Here is a 22,600-nt window from a genome sequence, read left to right as displayed (position 1 = left end):
AATTTCCGGCAATTATGCGTACATTAAATTGGATAAATGGTCTAATCAGTCTTGTTTGTATTATATGATGTATTTATATTGTTACAGACCAGCCTAGTTTATCAGATTAGTGATGATTTTTAGTCGGTATATACTCATAATTCAGGGATTATTTCAGTGTTTTGTTCTACTCTGCTGTATTTGATTTCTGCCAAATTTAGTCTGTAGAGTCTCTGTCTCCCTCTTCTGGTGTTGTTTGGGACCTACAGCCTTCTAAGGGGCTAATGATGTGGGTTGAGATAATTAGTGGTTCTCATTAGTGATTAATGAGAAGCCTTAAATCCCTCAGATTGTGGCATTCCCAGGGAGGAGAAGGAATGGGTGAAGAGATTTGCTGTGGTTAGTTGACGTGTACTTTGTGTGACTGTTGAGAGAATGATTGTGATTTTGTTGGATGAGTGGGATGGTGTGTTGCCTAATAAATAAATAAATAAATAAATAAATAAATAAATAAAAGGTTGGAAAAACAAATGGGGAGAAAAAAGCTTCCCTTTGGGCTTTATTTCTTTTATTTTCAGAGTAAGTGAAGGAGACTCTTTTGACTCTTAAGCTTGGGAGCACGATTTCTGTTTGTCCTTTAACATGAAAAAGTTACACACTTTAAGAATCTGTTTAATGCATGAACAACTGCTTGCCCTCTGTATGAACCCGACAAGTTAAAAGAAACTGTGTTTGAACAGTCTTTTGTTTATGGACCCTTTATAATCTGTTATACAAATGAGTCTTACTTGCAATCGTCATTATTTATTTTGCTTGTTGAAATACTTTGGATTTGAATTTATGGATTTGAACCAACTTTGTATGGTTTACGACTTTATCAGCGAATATTCCTAAGGTGGGTTAATATTTGAAAATCATTTGAAGACAAAAAGCTGTAGAAAATGTCCGCCACTATTACCCAAGATAACAGGTACTGATTATTGAACACATGTTGACCAATATAGTGGGGCATGTTGTCACAATGGAACCTGCCATTTCAAAGCAAAATTTAAAGGGGACATATCATGAAAATCGGACTTATTCCATGTTTAAGTGCTATAATTGGGTCCCGGTTCATCTACCAACCCAAAAAACGTAAAAAAGGATGACCCAATAACTTTGTTTTGGCAAACCTTTCTCTGCAAGCATGTGAAAAAACGATACGCTCAGATTTCGCTCCCCTAGTGACGTAGGATCTTATAATAGTATTACCGCCCCTTAATCTGCATGTTTCCACCCACGGCGCCACCATTTTGTTTTTGCGTAAATCATAAACGTTAGCCTGGTGTATATGGCTCTGTTTGGCAAGCTATGCTACGCTATGTATGGTGTGCGTCCATACGGGTTTTGCACAAAAGATTAACATGATGGCACATGCTAGTCGATGAGTTGAATCAACTCCACAGCAAGTACATAAATTTATCCACTAACCATTCAACGTCGAGATGCATTCTAAAAGTTGTAACTTCTTCCTGAGTCTCTCCATCAGTGTCCGACTCCGGTTTGAGCAATGTAAGGCTGAACGCCGTTACTGACAATCACCGTTTTGACTGCGTGAGATTCTCCTGCTTTGTTGTTGTTGAGAAATCAAAACAAGCCTGAGCTGTTAAAGCTCCGCCCTCTTTTGAAAAACGGGCAGGGAGCAGCAGCTCATTTGCATTTAAAGGGACACACACAAAAATGTTTTTGCTCACACCCAAATAGAGGCAAATGACAAGCTATAATAAATGATCTGTGGGGTATTTTGAGCTGAAACTTCACAGACACATTCTGGGGACACCAGAGACTTATATTACAGTACCTTTTCATGATGGGCCACACATTTTTAATAAGAGACGGATCTGGATTGCAGACAGGCCAGTCAGTCACATCCCTTCTACAGTTTAGCGTGTCTAAGAAACCACTCTGATGTAGCACGTACAGAATGAGGCCTGGCGTTGTCTTGCTTTCTCAGGAAAGAATGTCAGTATATGTCAAATACATACAGTACTATCCCAATATACGCCTCCACATCAATGGAACCTTCACACATGTGCAAGTCAGCCATGACATTTGCACTGATGCACCCCCGTACCATGACAGATGTTTGCTTTTGCACCTGTCGCTGATGAAAGTCTTTAGGACTGAGAACTCAATGTCCGTTTTTCCCAAAACAAACTGAAACGTGCACTCACAGCACACATTTCCACTGTCTTTTAAAGTCAGTTAAAGTGTGTGTGTGTGTGTGTGTGTGTGTGTGTGTGTGTGTGTGTGTGTGTGTGTGTGCGTGTGCGTGTGCGCGCGTGTGTGTGTGTGCGTGTGTGTGCGCACAGGATTTGTCTGATTTCAGTTTTTGTCAGTGAGTACAGAAACAGGAACGGCTCATTATCAGAAGCAGGAAGTCAAATGTTCATTTCACTGTCTTTTACTCACTCTGGCGGTCACATGGCTCTTCCTCCGATGCTCTTTGGTGTTTTACTTTACACTGCAGGTAAGACACAGAAATTACATTCTACCCTCAAAACATGCTTTTTTTTTTTTTTTTTTTTTTTAATAAACCACGTTGTTCTCCTGTTGTTTCTTTATATTTTTTGATTGATTTCACTTCCTAAAGACAGCAGGGTAAGCAGCTAGTACTTCATGTATATTTAAATATACTGTATATGTATCTATATATAAATAGTATAATCTTCAGGGCTGTGGGAGTTCAGTTTATATCCTGCTGTGTAAGACTTGAACACAAAGGAAATATTGTTTTAATTTCACATAAGAAAGTTTTCAACAGCTTTTTTAAAACGTTGCAGTAACCCCAGGTGAAAAAAAGTGCACTAAAATACACTTCGTTTTAGTACACTTAGTACACTTCCATAAAGTGCTCTATTTTCGTGCACTAATTTTGTACTTAATATACTAAAAAATTCTTCTTTAGTACTTCTTCAGATAATCTTAAGAACATCTCAGTGTACTCAACTGTGTTATTTTGAGACACCATGAAATATGAACTAAAATGTGCTTTTAACATACTATCTCTGTATTAAAAAATGTATTTAGTTACCACTTGTAGTAGGCTACACTTGAACCCATCTTTCATACACTTTTAAATATACTCATCAGACATAGAAAATACACTTATGAATTATTTAAAATATAAGAATAATATATGATAAATATATGTTTTTATAATGTATTGGCCACATATTTTTATGTAAGCAATAAAGTACGAGAGGCTGTGCTGTATCGCGAATAAGTAACAGCTGAAGGGCGTTGTTGCCTACAACCCCTTCAGCCGTGACCTATTCACGATACAGCACTAGCCTTGAATACCTTATTGCTTTTATAAAACGGTTACCACACAATACAAATATTAAAGCCAGAAATATGTATCAATGCAACTTTCATGTAGTAATTTTTTTCTAAAAGCCTTCCTTCCGCCGGAAAAAATAGTCCTGAAAAGTCGGGAATATTGCGACTGATGTCACTGCCATTACACAATAGGCTGAGAGGTGCTGCACGTGATTAAGTTAGCCGTTACGCTTTCTCCAATGGTAAGAGATACAGACCCTCTCATCTCCCTATAATATACAATCTCTGCTTTTACATTGAAAAGACTGAATTGTTGTGAACACGGAACAAGACGCAACTGACAAATGCTTTGACTAGCACTGTCAGTCATGGGAAAACCCCTTAAATGTTAAAAGGACAAGATAATACATCGAACATTTAAACAGAATTTTTATTATGAACATAGGACTGACCTGAAGGAAAATGCTAAATCTGAATGCAGGTAATAAACTCGCTCACTCTATCTCTTTCTCACAACACTCTTCTACATAATACAGTAAGCTTCAATGAACAATATCAGTTGAGAACATACAGTTCTACACTACACAACTAAAGGTGTTGTGTAGTGATACACAGAACCGTTGGGTGAAGCGGTCATAGCCGTGTTTTATCGTGAATAAAACACAGCTATTGACCAATCAGAATCAAGGACAGGAACTAACCATTTTATAAACATTAAATAATTGTACATCAAATGTATTGTAACCTAAGTTTAAATTAAATTGATTTAATTAAAAATATATTACTAATGTACTAGTTATAAGTACATTTTCCCAACTGTGGTACTTAAGTACACTTAATAGAAATGCACTAATTAGCACTAACACTTAAATAGTAAACAAAGCATACAGAAGTGTTTTATTAGTGCATTACATAAAAGTGTGCTATGAACGCTTTACATAAAATTTTAGTGGATTTTTATATATACTATCTGTCACTAAGTTCTATTTTAATGGATTCTCATGAGAAATAAAATTTACAATTTAACAGTATTTCACATGACAGTATTTAAAGACACCATTATCATGTAGTTAAGTATATCATTTAAAGGGAATATTGACATAGATTACTGTATAAGTCTACTAAGATTGAACTAATTTTTAAAGCATTCAACGCACACTTTTTAAGGAATACACTAATAAAACTCCTCTGTATATTTTTGTGGTAGTATACTTTATTTCAATGCACTAAAAATCAATTTAAGTATTAATGGTATGTTGTATACGTTTTTAAGTGCACTGAAGTACTACTGAAGTAGAAATATACTTTTAATTAGTGTATTTATAGTGTATAACTTTTACAATTTTATTTAGCACAAAAAATAATAATGTACCACAAATGTACTTGCTTGTATTTAAGTCTTTTTAGGGCATTCAAGTATACTTTTTCTTTTTTTTTTCACCTGGGACCTCAAGATTGCAACTGATTTTTGACATATACGGAAAAAAACATGTTCTATAAATATACCTCTAATACAGTACGTTTTTGAAATGACAACATTAAAATAAATCAGGAATTAAATCATATATCATAAAAAGAAAGTTCTCAACACAAATATAACATTTCATTTGATGTACTCTTTATCTCATTATTCCTAAAAGCACCATTCCTCAGACTATAGATAATATAAAACTTAGTATAATATATTAAACTTAGGAGGCCACTTCTCCATATTTCACCTGCCTTAAGTTCAACAACTAAGACATTTTGTAAGAAAATGAAGACAGGAGGTCAAACCAAAGTGCAAATAAAAACCTCTGAACACTGAACAGATTCATATAAAATAATTATGCATATTCCTTTAAGTGTTTTTAAAGCAGTGGTTTGAGAAATGAATTAACTGTAACTTACATTACAAGAAGAATTTTGCTGATTTGTGTGTGTTTGTGTCTACAGGAACTCTGAGCATGAAGACATTAGATCATGTAACTGTGAGAGAAGGAAAAACTGTTACAATCCCGTGTCTGTATGACAGTCAGTATAAACTGAACCCAAAATACTGGTGTAGAGGGCCTTATTGGTTATCTTGCCAAATCACAGCCCGTGCAAATGATATAGGGAAATGGACAATAACTGATTATCCAGCACAGAATATTTTTATTGTGAAACTCAACAATCCAACATCCTCAGACTCTGGAAATTACTGGTGTGCTGTGGAGATCGGCACTTATACAAATCCAGATGATAAAAAACATTTGTATTTAACTGTTAAACAAGGTACATTTTTACTTTTCCTCTGTGTGATATGTGGTTTTACCTGTTTAGATTTAACAAAATATTTCATTCAAATTTTTGCTATTTGTTTTCAGCTCCTGATGTGTCTGTGATGAACAGCAGTGTATCTGGACATGAAGGTGGTAATGTCAGTGTCCAGTGTTTCTACAGCTCTGGATATCAGTATAAACTCAAACAGTGGTGCAGATATAAAGATCAGAGCTGTTACACAGTGGGGAGGACTGACACATCCCAGAATTCATCAGTCCAGATCAGTGATGATGGGAGAAGATCCTTCACTGTGTTGATGACTGGACTGAGACTCAGTGATTCTGGATGGTATTACTGCTCAGTACAAGATCTGCAGGTTCCTGTTCAACTCTTTGTTACGAGGGACAATAAATATAAAAATACAAGTAAGTCATTTATTTCATTTATCTTGTGGAAAAGTATTTAATTGACATAAGACATAATGCATTTATTTATATATGAAGTGTGTAATTTCTAAATTATATTTTATTTCAAATTACATTCTAGTGAATATATATATATATATATATATATATATATATATATATATATATATATATATATATATATATACATAAATATTTTACAATAATAATATAAATGATATAATTAAATTACAATAATAAATATTTACGTAAATGTAAAATTAATAGCTAAAGATTGTCTAATAAACATTTTAAACCCATAAAGTTCCCATTGTACCTTGGGACAAAGTTCCTGCATCTGTGTATCAAACATTGTGTATCAAACATCATTTTTTTATCATATGTAACTGATGTTTTGCTTTTTGTCCTCCAAACTCAGCTGAAAGTGATATAAGCTCTGATCCTTCTTCGTAAGTAAATCTCTGAAAGCTGAATCAATCACTAAGAATGTCAGACAATGATCTCACTGTAGTTAGAGGTGGAAAGATTTTGCTGCCTACAGATTTAAAAATGGACTTTTCTTTATTACGTTATTGTCATTTTAAAACCAAAATGATTCTATTTGTGGTAACAGCTCTACAAGTGAAAACCACCATACAGAGGTCACCTCATCTGAACACAGAGATGGGATTTTTCTGCTGCTCTGGACTGCTGTGCCGCTACTTCTGCTTCTGATGCTGGTTTTGGTGATCTGGAGGATTGTACAAAAACGCAGTCAGTTCAAACACTTAGGCCTATTCAATTCAGAGCAATATTCCACTGCTAATGCCTCAAATCCAATTTCACAGGATTTATTGCATTACCTTTGGTGAAAACTCATATTTTAGTCTCCATGAATATCACTTATGTTTTTTCATTTGTATAAAACTTTTATAGGTTGCATGTGGTTTTATGATATGATTCTTCCTGTTTTAATATAATTCTTCCTGTTTTAAGATTTGCCCACACAAGGACCAGACGTCTGTTCTGAGGTTTGTGTTTAGGCCTTGAAATATCTACAGATCAGACATACACCATCTAACATTGCAACATGACCTTAAATTCGTAAAATCCATCTGAATAATCTTACAAAGTTTTGTTTGTGCTCTTCTTGTACAGACAGAAGTTCCTGTGACGTATGACACAGTGGTCTTCAAGAAAGGAAAGGACAATGAACAAAACCAGGTCTCGAATGTAAGCATTAATACATTGCTGGCACCACAAATGCATATACTGTAAGCATATATGCAAAACTATGATATAATCTATTTATGGCCAAGCAGGTGATTTCATGATTTTTTTTTTCTTTTTTTCGTGGAAATGCATCTCAGTGCTTTTAATCACTGGCTTATTGAAATTCATCTCACTCCATCTTGTGTTTTATTAAATCATTCTCAGAGCTGTCCTCCTGACCAAGAAGAAGTGATCTACAGCACTGTGAAACATCACTAATAACAGATGATCTCTGACACACTGGCGATTCACATTATGCATATTACAATCTCCAGTAATGGCATCTTTGTCTGTTTTACATCATGTAACTTTTCCTTTAAAGCCACAAAGGACGTGACAAAGAAAAAGAGGAACTTCCAGCACATGTTTTAAAATGTGTTGTTTGCAGTTTGATAGGTCATGGTTGTGTCAGATTATCGTTTTACTATTAAGAGTTTTGCCACAACTGCAAACTGCAAGTGTGAAAGTGTCACCTAGGCCTATTTATTAGCATATGTTTGCAGAGGTACATTTTCTTCTGCTTTTCTACTTTTATTCTTAATCGATGTGAGAAGTAAAACTGAAACACATCATGACCACATCAGAGAGCAACACAATCCGTTCCGTAAGATTTGTTACACCACTTCAGAAAAAACCTGAAAAAAATACACTGATTACTCAGTATTTGGCTGTGCAATAAAGGATTTTTTTGAGCTGCTAAATATTTTAGCATTATTATTGTTGATTGTATAAAAACATGTTAAAACATTTTCTCCTTTTCCAGATTAATATTTGCTGTAAGCCATTTGTAGGTTGATTTTCTCAAAAACTGTATGTGAAATGCATGGGAAGTATTTCAATCTGTACATCAAGAAATATTTTGCTTAAGAAATAATGCCGTTGAAATGTAGGCTATGTATCATATTAATACATAAAAAATAAATATACTGTATATAAAATATGGGATTTTATATATATTTTTATCACGTGTGTGTGTGTGTGTATGTATATATATATATATATATATATATATATATATATATATACACACCGATCAGGCATAACATTATGACCACCTACCTAATTGTGTTGGTCCTCCTTTTGCTGCCAAAACAGCCCTGACCCGTCGAGGGTAGGAAGCTAGGAAATTTATAGACCTATTGAATGTAAAGCAGCTTACCTTCGAGTCCAGGTGACGGTCAAACTTTCACTATTTTCCTTTGACACACACTAGCAAATCTCAAATAAATGCATAATTTATTCGGATAAAATAGGTTGATATTTGATAGACATTTGACAGAAATACACAAACTATTGTATTGTTGAGCAGAAGCTTAACACCTTGAGATGTTCCCACAAGCTGTAATGAATGCTTTTATACAGTATACCCTGATGTGATCATCACTACTCAATTGTCCATATAATGCTGGGGAAGAAAATAGCAAAGAGGAAAAAATACCCACACTCTCAAAAACAATACTGTTATATATGAAAGAAACTGGCATATCTAATAACTTACAAAAGCTAGCTGTGAATGTAGAGTCCTGTTTGTTTATTCACAGTGTTATTCCAACAGAGGTCAAGAGTATGAGAGCAAATGAGCCTCAGACAGAAAATAGATGCGACTACTTCATTTGTATCCCGTCTGTAGTAAACACACCACCCACCCGCATTTGGTTGTTGTTTTAAGCAGGTTTCTTTCTGTTCTGCTGCCTGCAATTCACAAATAAATCCACACAGGAATGCATCTGAAAAGAAAGAATACTTGAAATATGTAGACAGCATTTGCAAGAAGAAGGACATTAAGCTTTTCACACTGTCTGGCACAGGGACGTCGCGACACATATGTCCTTTGCTGTTGTCCTCACGGTCCCTGTTCAAGAGGTCAAACCCTCTGATTGACCTCAGCCTGGATCACTTCATTTCACAGTAACAAGACAAAAAATACCCAGTTTTTGGTAGTTTCATGTAACCTCTTCTTTTAAAGGTAACGGCTCTCATTCCACAAGAATTTGCTTTAAGCAAAAACCAGCACTGTTGTCTTGAAGGAAAAGTTCATCCAAAAGTGAAAATATATTCATTTATTCACCCTCATGTCGTTCCGAAGGAGAGTCTGCGATATAAATGATATTTATCTGTCATAGTGAGTGGGGATACTGGGTTGTTAAAACATTTTTAACGGTTTCTTTAAATGACATTAAAATCACAAGAACGTCTGTGATAAGAGCACTTTTAGTTTTAAGTTTTATGTGTCGCAGTTTGGCCTTTTCTTTCTGCCATCGCAAAGTGAAAAAGACACCAGATTAAATTAACTGTGTGAGTCATTTGCTTATTTTGGAGCTTTGGTGTGCCGACTTTTTTCTGCATTTTATTATTTCTTTTGTCGAGCACCTAACCTTGAGCACATTTTTGCCGGTGATGTGTGTGCTTTTGTCCTGGTTTTTATGCATCGCAGTTTGCCATTTTCTTCCTGCCATCGCAAAGTGAAAAAGACACCAGATTTAATGAACTACACTACCGTTCAAAAGTTAGAGGGATGTTTTTTAATGTTTTTGAAGTTTCTTTTATGCTCACCAAGGTTGCATTTATTTTATGATCACTACAGTAAAAACAGTAATATTATTACTCTTTGAAATAACTGTTTTCTATATGAATATATTTTAAAATGTAATTTATTCCTGTGATGCAAAGCTGAATTTTCAGCATCTGTTATTTTTTATCTGTGAAACACAAACAGGAACTTGTTGAATATGCACAATGTTTTTGTAAATAACACTTTAAGTCTCCATTTGCAAATCTACCAAAAATAATCCAGCGTAAACAATGCACATGATAACAGTTTTCATTTTTGGATGAATTATTCCTTAAATGGTTAATTCACCCGAAAATGAAACTTCTGTCATCATTTATGTCGTTTCAAACCTGTAAGGCTTTTGTTCATCTTCGAAACACATTTGAACATATATTTTAATGAAATCTGAGAGATTTCTGTCCCTCTATTGACAGCTACGCAAGCACTTTAACGCTTCAAAAAGTTCATAAAGAGATCCATGTGAATTGAATGGTTTAGTCCAAATTTTCTGAAGAGACACAATCGCTTTATATGATGAACAGATTAAATTTAGGCTTTTATTCACACATCAGTTGTGGTAAATGGAAATAATAATAATTAATAATTCCTTACATTTATATAGTGCTTTTCTGGGTACTCAAATCACTTTACATATGGAAGGGGGAACCTCCTCAACCACCACAATGTGCAGCATCCACATGGATTATGTGACGGCAGCCATATTGCGACAGAACGCCCACCACACACCAGCTTATTGGTGGAGAGGAGACAGAGTGATGAAGCCAATCAGTATATTGGCTTCTCAAGCATGAAACTCAAGCATGTTAGCTTGACGTGTGAGAACCAATGAGGTTCATTCTCATGTTACGCAACATGTTTGAGCTTTCGCAAGAACCAATGAGGTTTGTTCTTTCTTGTGTGTTAAAGCAAGTATGGTTAAGATTGTGTTTATGTTCACTAATCAATGTTTATATGTGAATAAAAGCCTAAATTTAATCTGTATTTCGAATAAAATGATCGAGTCTCTTCAGAAAATTTGGACTGCTCAATTCATATGGATTAGCTAGTTTTACAATCTCTTTATGAAATTTTGAAGCGTTAAAATGATAGTTGCATACCTGTCAATGGAGGGAAAGAAATCCTTTAGATTTCACTTAAAAGATCTTCATTTTTGTTCTGAAGATAAACAAAAGTCTTTCAGGTGTGGAACGACATGAAGGTGAGTAAATAATGAGAGAATTTACACTTTTGGGTGAACTAACCTTGTAAAAGCTGCTGTGTGCAATGTGCAGAGAAGATAATGTAGCCATTAAATTAAGTATCCATTCGCAGGTTGATTTCCCCAACGAGAGTAAACGCTGATGTTTTCAACATTTTTATGCTTGTTTGAGCAGTTCAACTGTCTTAAAATTAAAGGTTCTCAAAGGGGGGTTTCATAGTAATGCAATAGAACAACCATTTCAACCTTTCAGTGAACAATTCTTAAAAGAAACATTTTTTTTTTTCTTAGTGTGAAGAACATTTTAAAAATCTAAAGAACTTTTTACATTATAATGAACCTTTTGTGGAATGGAAAGATTCTATGGATGGTAAATGTTCTTCATAGAACCATCAATGCCAATAAAGAACCTTTATTTTTAAGAGTGTAGCAACACTGAATCCACCAATGGTGTGAGTTTAGAACCGGTACAACCTGCTAACAGGGGAAATGTTGCAATCATTTTGCAAATACATTTGATGGCACTGAAATTGCACAACGCAGCTTTAAAGTCTCTCACTCCCTTAATGCTTTAAAAAAAACATTTGTGCTCTCAGAACAAAAGGAAATTCAGCAGGATAACATCTACTGGCAAAAAACAGTCTTTCCAGTGATACAGTTCAGCAGTGGATCTCATAAGCGATCTGCGTGTCAAACAGCAAGCTCTGGTTCATGAACAACCCTTCGGGATCAAGCGGAGGTCCTTCGCCTCCTTCTGCGGGAGCCCTCCGGGGTCCGATCCCTGTGGCCCGGCCTGGAGTCAGACACTCACTGGCCTTTATCACCGAACCCTGTTGGGTGCATGTCGGCGGTGGAGGCAGCACCGGTTTGGCGCGGTTTAACACGTACATCTCGTGGCCGCGTTCGTCCCGGTACTCTTCGAGCTGAGCGAATGTGGTGGGACCGTCAGAGTAGTCGTTGACGTAGAGGATGCTTTCCTCTTTGCTGGCGCCGTACCCGCCTTCCTCTTTCTGCCGCTGGCGATGGCGACTGTAAATCATGCAAAGCAGCAACAGCGCCGTCAAGGCAAGCAGCGAGATTCCCACCGCAATGGCCGTCTGCGTGGCGGTTCCCAGCGCGTTGAAGTCCATGCTTTCGAGCTCATACAGCGGCTCCTGACTCACGTCCACAGAGGAAGGATGATAGTAAGACGAGGAATGCAACCGAGGCCAGATTTCCGAGCGGGACGAAGACATGTTCACCGAGAGATGAAAAGTCACACGAGCCACGCCACCGGGATTCCAGGCCTCGCATTCGTAGCGTCCGGCATGCGCCACCGTGACGTTGCTGAGAAACAACATCCCGCTTCCCGTATCAGGATCAAAGTTTTCCCGGTCGCCTCCCTCCTCGGCTCCTCCTCGGACTGGCCCACGACTCGACTGTCCTCCTTTTCCGCCAGGCCTGGCCGTCACCAACCTGCCGCCGGTCCTTGCGTCTCCATCCATCCCGACTTCCTGCACCAGACCTCTGGGAGACAGCTGGGCTTTTCCGTGAGACGCTTTCCTCCAGGTGACTTGTGGCTGCGGGTATCCGGACGCCTGGCAGGACACGCGTAGACTCTCCCCCAAACGCACCGTCAAGTGGCTGGGCTCCAGTTGCACTACAGGCGGGATGCAAACAAGGCTGTTTGGGGGAACCTCGACCAGACTGAGGTGGGAGAGCCGCGGAGGTTCAGCGCATAGCATCCGGCGCTCGGCTGAGCTCAAAAGCCTCTGACCCTCTTCATTTATCCAGCCACGTAGCCAGTGCAGAGCACAGTCGCAGCGCCATGGGTTATCTGTGAGAGCAAACACAATATAAGCCTTTCAAAATACAGCATTATTAAATATTTATCCGATGGCATGTTGTGCAAAAAATATTCGAGCAAACGTAAAGCTGGGCTGACATCTAAATGCCATGTCAGTGTGGTAAGTTTGCCGGTCATACAACAGCACAGCACTGGATCACAGTGAAGGCTTGGATCATGAATATTAAATAGTTTACTTAAATGGGCAGAGCTACCAATGGAAATACGACCTGTCTCACATGTGTGCTTTTCTAAGGATAAAAGTCTAAACAGTAGAATAATTAAAGGGGACCTATAATGCACCTTTTCACAAGATGTAACATAAGTCTCTGGTGTCCCCAGAATGAGTCTGTGAAGTTTCAGCTCAAAATCCCTCACAGATCATTTATTATAGCTTGTCAAATTTGCCCCTATTTGGGTGTGAGCAAAAACACGCCGTTTTTGTGTGTGTCCCTTTAAATGCAAATGAGCTGCTGCTCCCGGCCGCTTTCCAAAAGAGGGCGGAGCTTTAACTGCTCACGCTTTGGTTGCTCTTACCTGTGACTCTCAGCACCTGCAGGCTGACGAGGGGTTTCAGTGACGCGGGACTCAGGGTCCTTAGGTTGTTCCTGCTCAGGTCCAGAAGAGCCAGAGAGGACAGACCCACCAGAGCTTGATCTCCCAGCACCTCCACCACATTCTCCTGCAGATGCAGCTCCTGCAACCGCTGGAATCAATTCATCAACATTTCATCATGATGATTGCAACGAGCATGATCGGCACTATCATAAAAACACACTTACTCTAAGCAACCTAGAGTAAAGCAGCGTTGTCTATTTTTAGTTCAGTGTCTCCATCCAATTACCATATTGCTGAAAAAAAGTCCCTATTAATTTAGTTTTTGTACTGCTTTTCTGTGGTTCCTGTTTCTATTCTATTCTTATGAGTATTTTTAAAACTTGCACAATTTGGGGTAACATTGTATGTAATGTAAAGGTTGTGCAAATGTGTAAAACATTCTAACATTAATTTCATTGGAACTGCCTTATTTCATAAATGTCAGGATAAAACTTAAAGCAGAGTTGTTGTTGTTATTATTATTGTAACTGATTCTAAAACTAAAACCATAAAAAATAATTTTTGCTACTTATAATAAAACTAAAAATACAATCTGTTAACTGAAATAAAATAAAATATAATATTTTATTTCCTCAGACATGACACACAAGCCCTCAAAAACACACACACTACAACATAGTCTTACACACTGGTGCAATAATTTCAAAACAACATTTCCAAAACTGGTAAGTTATGTAAGTTATATTGCACAACCAATTTTTTTTTAACTATGATATGAAAGTTTGTTCTTTTATAACACAGTAAAAAAAAAAAAAAATATATATATATATATATATAATAAAAATAAAAATTATTCCGCCTTAGCAGCTTTTTGGTTAGGGTCAAGCCAGAGAATCTCATCCACATCACAATTGGCCCTAGCCAGGCAGGGGGGGTAAAATCATCTTCATGACTGCCTGATCCACCCCTGGCACGCATATGTCTAGGCAGGCTTCTTCCATGGCCTGGAGGAGGTGAAGACGGATATAAGGTTCTCGGTCATACACTTTCCACCGCCATGCCGAAAAAACTCCTCTATCGGGTTTAGAACAAAAACTCTGTCTGTATGCGAGGCAATTTGATGCATTTCTTTATTACAGTAGCATAGTGCAACAGTGTATGTGTTTTCACAGCACAGAGTACAGCACTCAAAAGTTACTGTACAGAGCAGTCTTACTGTAAGTACACCTACCTGTTTTCCTTCCTGAAGGTTCTGATGATGGAGGCGAACTCAAATTGAAGTGTTCGATGAAGCGACTCAAATTTGGCTATACTCGTTGCCCAGCCTCCCTCATAGTCATACCATGGACAAGGTCAACTAAAGTGGCTTGAATTTCATCCGAGACTGCTTGTGTCCTTGCCCTTGCCCTTCTCCTTCCTTGTTCTCATCCTCTTTCTCCACCTCCTCCTCCTCCTCTTCCTCCTCCTCCTCCTCCTCTCCCTCCTCGACCTATCCCTTCATTTCTCTCTGGATCCATTGTTCCAAAATTCAATGAACTGATTTGGGCCCTTTTATCTATCTATTGAAGGTTCTGATTGATGTGTGTTCAATTTTGACTCTTAGTGTTTTTACCTGGAGAATTGTGTGCTAATTGAGCTCAAGCTGTGCTGACTTGAGTGAACAATATTGAATGCTAGTGCTTTCAAAATGACCACATGGTGTAGGCAATAAGAAATTGTGAAAGAAAGGGAAAGGGAATTGTGTGTAGATTTTGCAGTGACAGTTCAACAAATCTGACTCATGTGTTAAAACAGGGGAGTAGTGTTTATAGTTTAGGGAAATAGGCGTGCTTTTTGATAAATGGCGTTATGGTTTTGAAATTTTAGTTCAAAAGCCTAGTTATAGTGTTTAAGCAATAGAGAAAAACTGTAATACTGGAAATTAATGTTCCCATAACATACTGTAATTGGAAATGTTTGCAGATGGCACAGACAGTCCTTTCACCTGCAGTCCACGGAAAGTGTAGTCCTCCAGTCTGGTGATCTGGTTTCCTGCGAGGTAGAGGATGCGCAGGTGATCCAGGCCACGGAACACGTCCGCTGTGATCAGGTGGATGCGGTTTCCGTTGAGCGCGAGCTCCAGAAGCAGGCCCAGGTTTCTGAACGCCCCGGGTTCTAGCGTGGAGATGCTGTTATTCTGCAGGTAGAGGTAGTGCAGCTGGCCGAGGTCAGATAGATCCCGCTGACGGATCTGTCCTATGGCATTGTCCTGTAGAAAGATGGTCTGAACCAGACACAAATTCCATAGGAGAAACATTAGCACATGACACACAGTTTTAAAAGAAAAGAGAGAGTGAGTGATAGTGCTTAAAGGGATAGTTCACCCCAAAATGAAAATTCTGTCATCATTTACTCACCCTCAAGTTTTTCCAAACCTGAATGAATTTCTTTCTTCTGCTGAACACAAAATTATTTATTTTACAGAATGTGGGTAACCAAACAGTTGATGGGCCCCATTGGCTTCCATAGTATGGGGAAAAAAATACTATGGAAGTCAATGGGGACCATCACCTGTTTGGTAACAGAATGATGGCAGAATTTTCATTTTTGAGTGAACTTTCCCTTTAATTTTATAAACCACCATTAAAAAAAAAAAAAAAAAAAAAAACTGAAGCCATGAGAACTAGAGATAATCAGTTTGACCAGTATTTCTTACTAATATTCACACTTTTCAGCTTTAAATAGCTGGCCTAAGAAAAAACAACAACACATAATTCCATTCCATGTAATAATAATAATAATAAATCATGTTAATAATGAAATGATTGAGATTATTATTATTAATAATAGAATTATTGTAAGTATTATTATTGTTGTGTTGTTGTCATTATTAATATAATTATTATTAATAATAACAATAATAAACACAACATTATATTAATAATGGATATTACATTCATATATTAATATTATCAACATAATATGGAAATAATAATAATAATAATAATTAATATTGCATTATATTAATAATGCAATAATAATTATTAATAATGAGATGATTATATTATTATTATTATTAACAAAATTGTAAGTATTATTATTTTTGTTATTGTCATTTTTAATTATAACAATATTAATAATATAAAATTATATTAATAATGGAATTATTATTATAATTTTTATGTTTTATTGTCAGTCTAATGATCATTTAGAACAATAAAACAACAATTAAAATAGGTTCTGCATATTATTATTATTACTGTTATTGTTAGTAGTTTTCGTCATTATTAATAACAATATTAATAATAAGTTATTATTATACATGTTTTACTGTTGTAGTGATGTATGATCATTTGGTTAAAAAACAAAAATAAAACTAATTAAAATTGGTTCTGCATAAAAGGCATAAAAGTCAGTAAAAGCCAACATCTAGACAATCTCTATTGCTTGCAGTATAAGCTTCGTTGATTATAAAAGCTACATCCATCTCATCCATGTCGGCCTGAGTTTCTGTTCTAATCAGTGAGAGCAGCAAGTGAGACTGCTGACAAAAAAAAAAAAAAAAAAAATCCTTTTAGGCTGTTCTGAAACACACAAAAAAAAATGTTTCTTTCTTTAGCTGTTCCATCTTCGCTCTGTTCCAGGTGAATTCAGAGTAAAAGAATTCAATACAAAGTTCTGTGAGTGTTGCACAGTTCTGGGTCGACTATCAGTGAAACATGCAAATAAATCAATTACCAGCATCAGAAACAGCATTAATGGGCTTTCACAAGAGCAGAAGGACTGAGTGGCCTGTCTTCAATACTTTAACTCTATTAATGATACAACATATTACACTAATTAATTTTCTAATTGATTTCTATCAAGCTATTGTCTATGATCAAACACAGGCCGAGCCGAAGCAAATTTCTTGTGAAGCATAGGTTATACAGGTCAATTGAGCAATTTATGCAAGCCGGCTCATGAATATTCACAAGCTGCAGTAATGTTAGTGATGTGACTGGGGCAGATACATAGACATGCAAATAAGGTCCTCGGGGTGAAGTTGGCCATGGGAGTCGCTGATTTAACGAATGATTCCCAGCACTATCTGGAGTTATGATCTATAGTTTTAATCTCAACTTTGCTGTATTGTGGGTCAAGGTGAAGACACAAACAAAAGAAGGCAGTATCTTATCGTTTACGTTGACCAGATGACCAGAATAAAAATTGGGACAGGATGGTGAGTAGACCTGCAGGCCAAATGCAGCCTGGTGTGATTTAATGTAATGTTTTTGTTTTTATTCACAAAAGTCTGTGAAGAAGAGAATGGAAACCTTTGTTATTTGTACGTACAGTGGTTCACAATAAGAATAAAAACATTTACTTCAGTAAACAGGGTCAGCTTTGATTTTATGTTGACTTTATGACAGCTGATCAATGGTTACCCAGGTCATTCTCAAAACATATTGATTTTCAACATCTTGAATTTGGAATTCAGCTCCGTTTTCTCTCATAAAAGCAAATGGAAAGCATTTATAAACATCTTGACATTATTACTTATCATACACTGAACAAAATTTGGTGTAGAAACAATTTTCTCTCAGAAATTGCTAGTAAATTTCACAAATTGCACAGAAACAGCAAGTAACACATTGAATTAAATGTGAAATTTTGAAGTAGTTTGAAGTTTTTTTCTAGTAAAACTTACTCCAATAGTCCTTGTTGTATTTACAACTTTAAACGTTTTTTACAGTGTACCGCTCAAAAATGATAACATCAAATTATTTTTTAATGAAAACTTTTACACAAATATTAAACATTGTAACACCAATGACATTTAAATGAACTGTTAATTATATTATTAAAATAATTAATTTGCAAACTGTGTAAATTAAATGTAAATGAACTTTTCAGCACACATTTGAGCAGCCTCTTCCTACTCTGAACTTTGATGTTCAAAGTGATTTTTTCATACTGTTTTTAACATTGATAATACCAATAAACATCAAAAACACACACACTAATTATTATGATTCGAATATTTATTAAAAAAAATGTTATCTATATTATTAATTGTTTCGATTAACAATTATATTTAAAAAAAATGTAAATGTCATAAAAATGGTGTACAAGAAGAAGGGGATAAGGGATTTTTAAAGCATTTGAAAAATTCAAATGCCTTTCTTTTTAAATGTGCAATGCAAAAATTATTTAATAAATGATTAGGTTATAAAATGATGCTTTGAATTCTTAAAAATAAAGGGGGTTTTCACAGCGATGCCATTGGAGAGCCATTTTTGGTTCCCCAAAGAACCTTTCAGTGAACAATTCTTAAAAGATCCATTTTTTTCTTAGTGTGAAGAACATTTTAATAATCTAAAGAACCTTTTTCGACAATAAAGAACCTTTCGTAGAATGGAAAGGTTCCATGGATGTTAAAGGATTAGTTCACTTTCAAATGAAAATTAGCCCAAGCTTTACTCACCCTCAAGCCATCCTAGGTGTATATGACTTTCTTCTTTCTGATGAACACAATCTGAGATATATTAATAAATATCCTGACGCATCCGAGCTTTATAATGGCAGTGAACAGGGTTCACGAGTATAAGCTGAAGAATGTGCTTCCACCCACATCCATCCATCATAAACATATTCCACATGGCTCCGGGGGGTTAATAAAGGCCTTCTGAAGTGGAACGAAAAGTTTGTGTAAAAAAAATCCATACTTAACAAGTTATAAAGTAAAATATCCATATTCAATGTACGAAGAAAGTGTAAAACTCTTGCAGCTCAAAAAGCTTCTACGCCTTCCCTATTCAACTTACGGAAAAAGTGTAACTGACGCGACGCCAGTTTACACTTTCTTCATAACTTTAATACGGAAGGCAGTCTGGCGGAAGCTAGATATTTGACTTCATAAGTTCATAACTGGATATTTTTTTACACAAACGCATCGCTTCACTTCAGAAGGCCTTTATTAACCCCCCGGAGCCATGTGGAATATGTTTATGATGGATGGATGGATGTGGATGGAAGCACTTTCTTCAGCTCGGATGCATCAGGATATTTATTAATATTTCTCAGATTGTGTTTATCAGAAAGAAGAAAGTCATATATACCTAGGATGGCTTGAGGGTGAGTAAAGCTTGGGCTAATTTTCATTTGAAAGTGAACTAATCCTTTAAAGGCTTTTCATGGAACCATCGATTCCATTTAAGAACCTTTATTTTTAAGAGTTTATCTGGAGTTTCAAGTCATGTCATATTTTGAGAATGACCCACCCACAGACATCCACATCCTTTGTGCGATCACTGACCTGTGTCCCATGAGTAATGCCTTGCGGGATCTCTTTGAGTCCGATGGATCCACATTCGACAGTCAAACTATAGCAGCGACACCCGGAAGGACAACCCAGAGAGGATGCGCACAGCTGGGCCAACATGAGCACCAACACCACCGAGAGCTGAGGAGGATTCATCTCAGAAAAAACTGCAAAAACAGGAAAGACGGAATGATAGAAAAGAGGCGGCAGAACTAGGGCAAAAGAGAGGAAAGAGAAAGGAAGAAAGAGAGAGATGGATTGCAGTTAAACCAGCGGAATAATTGTCAGAGAGAGAGAGACAGACAAAAAGACACGGTTTGTTGTTAAAGAGCGCATGCACGTGTGAGCTAATCGGATCCGTAACGCATGAGAATCCCGCTTAAGTGGATCGGAAAATTGAATCCTGCGGTGCAGAAAGGGAAGTAAGCATAGAGTCAACATAAGGAGGGAAAAAAACAGCTAAAAGATGGATAGCGCTCACTCCTGCCTGCTGGTCCCTACAGAACGTTCTCTAAGGAGGAATCTGTGGTGGGCTTTGGTTAATTAAACATGAGGCTTGAGGTGCACATGCTCGCTGCCTCCAGGATCTCTCTTCTGTTTTGAGAGAATATGAAATACAACACCAAACACTGCCCAGCACACACTACACACTTCTCCCAGGAGACAAGATCAAACCCTCAGCCTGCTCGCCTCGCCTCATCCATCTGAAATCCCCAGCTTTTCATTAAGACATGGATTAGAAGAGTTATGAACAAAGACATGTGCGTTTTGGCCCCTTGGACCCGGATTTACAGCTTACTAGACTAGATGTACTTCACGGCTGGACAGTATGACTGTTCATAAGTCTGAGATTAAATAACACCTATAGTTGGGTTTATGTAAGGAATAATTGACGATTCTTAGAAAATAATGCACACCCGAGGTGGTACATTATTCAACGGCCCGGAGTCAATTATTCCGCTTATACTACGGTTACCACACCTCAAGACACTGTTCCGATGTTGTATTTCAAGACATTTGTCAGGTTTTTGTCCTTAAAACGCTCTTGTGTGTGGGACTAATTTCTTACGCATCTCATCCCAAGCCTCTGTTGCTAATTCCAAAATGTCATTTCAGAACTAGTAACGGAGGCTTGAGCCTTGATAGCAGAATCATACCGTTGATACAGTTATTAATGCAGAGAGAGAGAGAGAGAGAATAAGCAGCATATGTGAATTAGCCTACCTGAGTCTGCGTCTCTCACAGCAGCAGTGTCTCTACTAATAGCGAAACTATAAGTTTATAAGTTTATAAAACTATTTTACTGATTAATTCATCAGAGCAGCGCTGACCAAACGTCTCTGTGTGAGTGTGTGTCCGTACTATATAGTACGTGTGTACGTTTGAAAGAGAGAGAGAGCGTGAGAGAGTTTTAGGATACAATAAAACGTATTTTGTGGCAAAACCCATGACAATAATTGTCATTTTCATCCTATTGTTTACTTTATTTATTTGCTTGGTCGGTGTCGTTGTGGGTTATGTTTCTTTTGCGGTTGTAGGCTGTAAGGACCTATTGAAATAACTGAAAACATTTGGCGAAGTGATATGGAACTGCAATGCAGTCAAGACCTGCTTGAACTACTTTACCAGACCACCTTCCGTATTCAAGTTACGTAGAAAGTGTAAATTGGGGTCACGTCGGTTAAGCTTTTTCCGTAAGTTGAACAGGGAAGGCGTAGGATGTAGCGTAAGCTTTTTGAACTGCGAGAGGCATTGCGCTTTCTTCGTAAGTTAAATACGGAAGGAGGTCTGGTGGAAGCTAGATATTTTACTCCATAACTTGTTAAATATGGATATTTTTTTTTTTTACACAAATGCATCGCTTCGCTTCAGAAGGCCTTTATTAACCCCCCGGAGCTGTGTGGAGTACACGTTTATGATGGATGGATTTGGATGGAAGCACTTTCTTCAGCTCATTCTCTTGGATCCCGCTCACTGCCATTATAAAGATTGGATTAATATATTAATATATCTCCGATTGTGTTCAACACAAAGAAGAAAGTCATATACACCTAGAATGGCTTGAGGGTAAGTAAAGCTTCGGGTAATTTTCATTTGAAAGTGAACTAATCCTTTAAAAAGTATTTTGGCTCTTCCAAGCTTTATAATGGGAGTGAATGGAGTCAATTTTTTGAAGCCCAAAAAAGTGCATCCATTTATCATAAAAGTAATACATTTTTGTAAGAAAAATATCCATAATTATAACTTTATAAACTGTAATCACTGGCTTCCGGTAACGATCGTACGCGAGTCTAGTGCTGACGGAAGAGTAACCTCTGACCCGACGCATGACCTAATGACGAACACGGAAGCGCAGAGGATAGAAAAAAGCAAAATACCAGTCACGAATTAGAAGTCTAAAACGAGAATTTTTAAAGAGAAATGTCGGAGGAGCTTGAGTTTGTTGCCCAGCCCTATTTGTTTGAACAGCTTATGCTAATCCTACATCCTACGTCATACTCCGGAACTCGACTCTCTCATGAACGCATGGACGGATGTTACGGGAAGCTAGTAATTACAGTCTACAAAGTTATAATTATGGATATTTTCTTACAAAAACGCATCGCTTCGCTTCAGAAGGCCTTAATTAATACCCTGGAGCTGTATGGATTACTTTTATGATGGATGGATGAGCTTTATAAAGCATAAAGCTTGGAAGTTCCAGGATATTTTTCAGTATAACTGATTTGTTTGGCTTAAAGATGGCCTAAGGGTGAGTAAATTATAGGATAATTTTCATTTTTGGGTGAACTATCTCTTTAAAGAGCGCAGACACAGCCGGATCATTTCCATAATGACCAACACAATCTACCAAGAGCAGCGCAAATTAGCATCTGGTTTAAGACATGCTTTTTTGGGGTGGTAAATAATGGCTCAAACACCAGTAAGTTGACCAGCGCAAACC

General features: G+C 37.0%; 2 protein-coding genes across 5 annotated transcripts in view; one reads left to right on the top strand and one right to left on the bottom strand.

Annotated features, from left to right (window-relative positions):
• Window positions 1–2,341: 2,341 nt before the first annotated feature.
• LOC127494701 (CMRF35-like molecule 1) lies at window positions 2,342–15,477 on the top strand. 3 transcript variants are annotated; one of them, XM_051860807.1, is made up of 8 exons: window positions 2,342–2,488; window positions 5,236–5,556; window positions 5,649–5,969; window positions 6,388–6,418; window positions 6,583–6,722; window positions 6,945–6,979; window positions 7,107–7,181; window positions 15,336–15,477. In XM_051860807.1, exons 1-8 carry the CDS (start codon window positions 2,404–2,406, stop codon window positions 15,393–15,395), a joined length of 1,068 nt encoding a protein of 355 aa, XP_051716767.1. In that variant the 5' UTR covers window positions 2,342–2,403; the 3' UTR covers window positions 15,396–15,477. The 3 variants fall into 3 exon arrangements, with proteins under 3 accessions (XP_051716767.1, XP_051716776.1, XP_051716784.1); XM_051860816.1 differs by lacking the exon at window positions 15,336–15,477 and adding an exon at window positions 11,587–11,727; XM_051860824.1 differs by lacking the exon at window positions 15,336–15,477 and adding an exon at window positions 7,386–8,158.
• Window positions 11,650–22,600, bottom strand: part of lrrc24 (leucine rich repeat containing 24) — a 26,001-nt gene continuing 15,050 nt past the window's right edge. The window contains exons 2-5 of one of the 2 annotated variants that reach the window (XM_051860620.1): window positions 19,651–19,868; window positions 15,358–15,636; window positions 13,353–13,521; window positions 11,650–12,806 (exon numbers count right to left, since the gene is read on the bottom strand). In XM_051860620.1, coding sequence (XP_051716580.1) covers window positions 11,650–12,806; window positions 13,353–13,521; window positions 15,358–15,636; window positions 19,651–19,812 — 1,767 coding nt within the window. In that variant the 5' untranslated portion in view covers window positions 19,813–19,868. The remainder of the gene's footprint in view (window positions 12,807–13,352; window positions 13,522–15,357; window positions 15,637–19,650; window positions 19,869–22,600) is intronic. The other variant, XM_051860628.1, reaches the window with a different exon arrangement.

The sequence above is a fragment of the Ctenopharyngodon idella genome, chromosome 2 (genome assembly GCF_019924925.1).
Source record: "Ctenopharyngodon idella isolate HZGC_01 chromosome 2, HZGC01, whole genome shotgun sequence".
Taxonomy (NCBI): Eukaryota; Metazoa; Chordata; class Actinopteri; order Cypriniformes; family Xenocyprididae; genus Ctenopharyngodon; species Ctenopharyngodon idella.
This window is presented reverse-complemented; position numbering and strand designations above follow the sequence as displayed.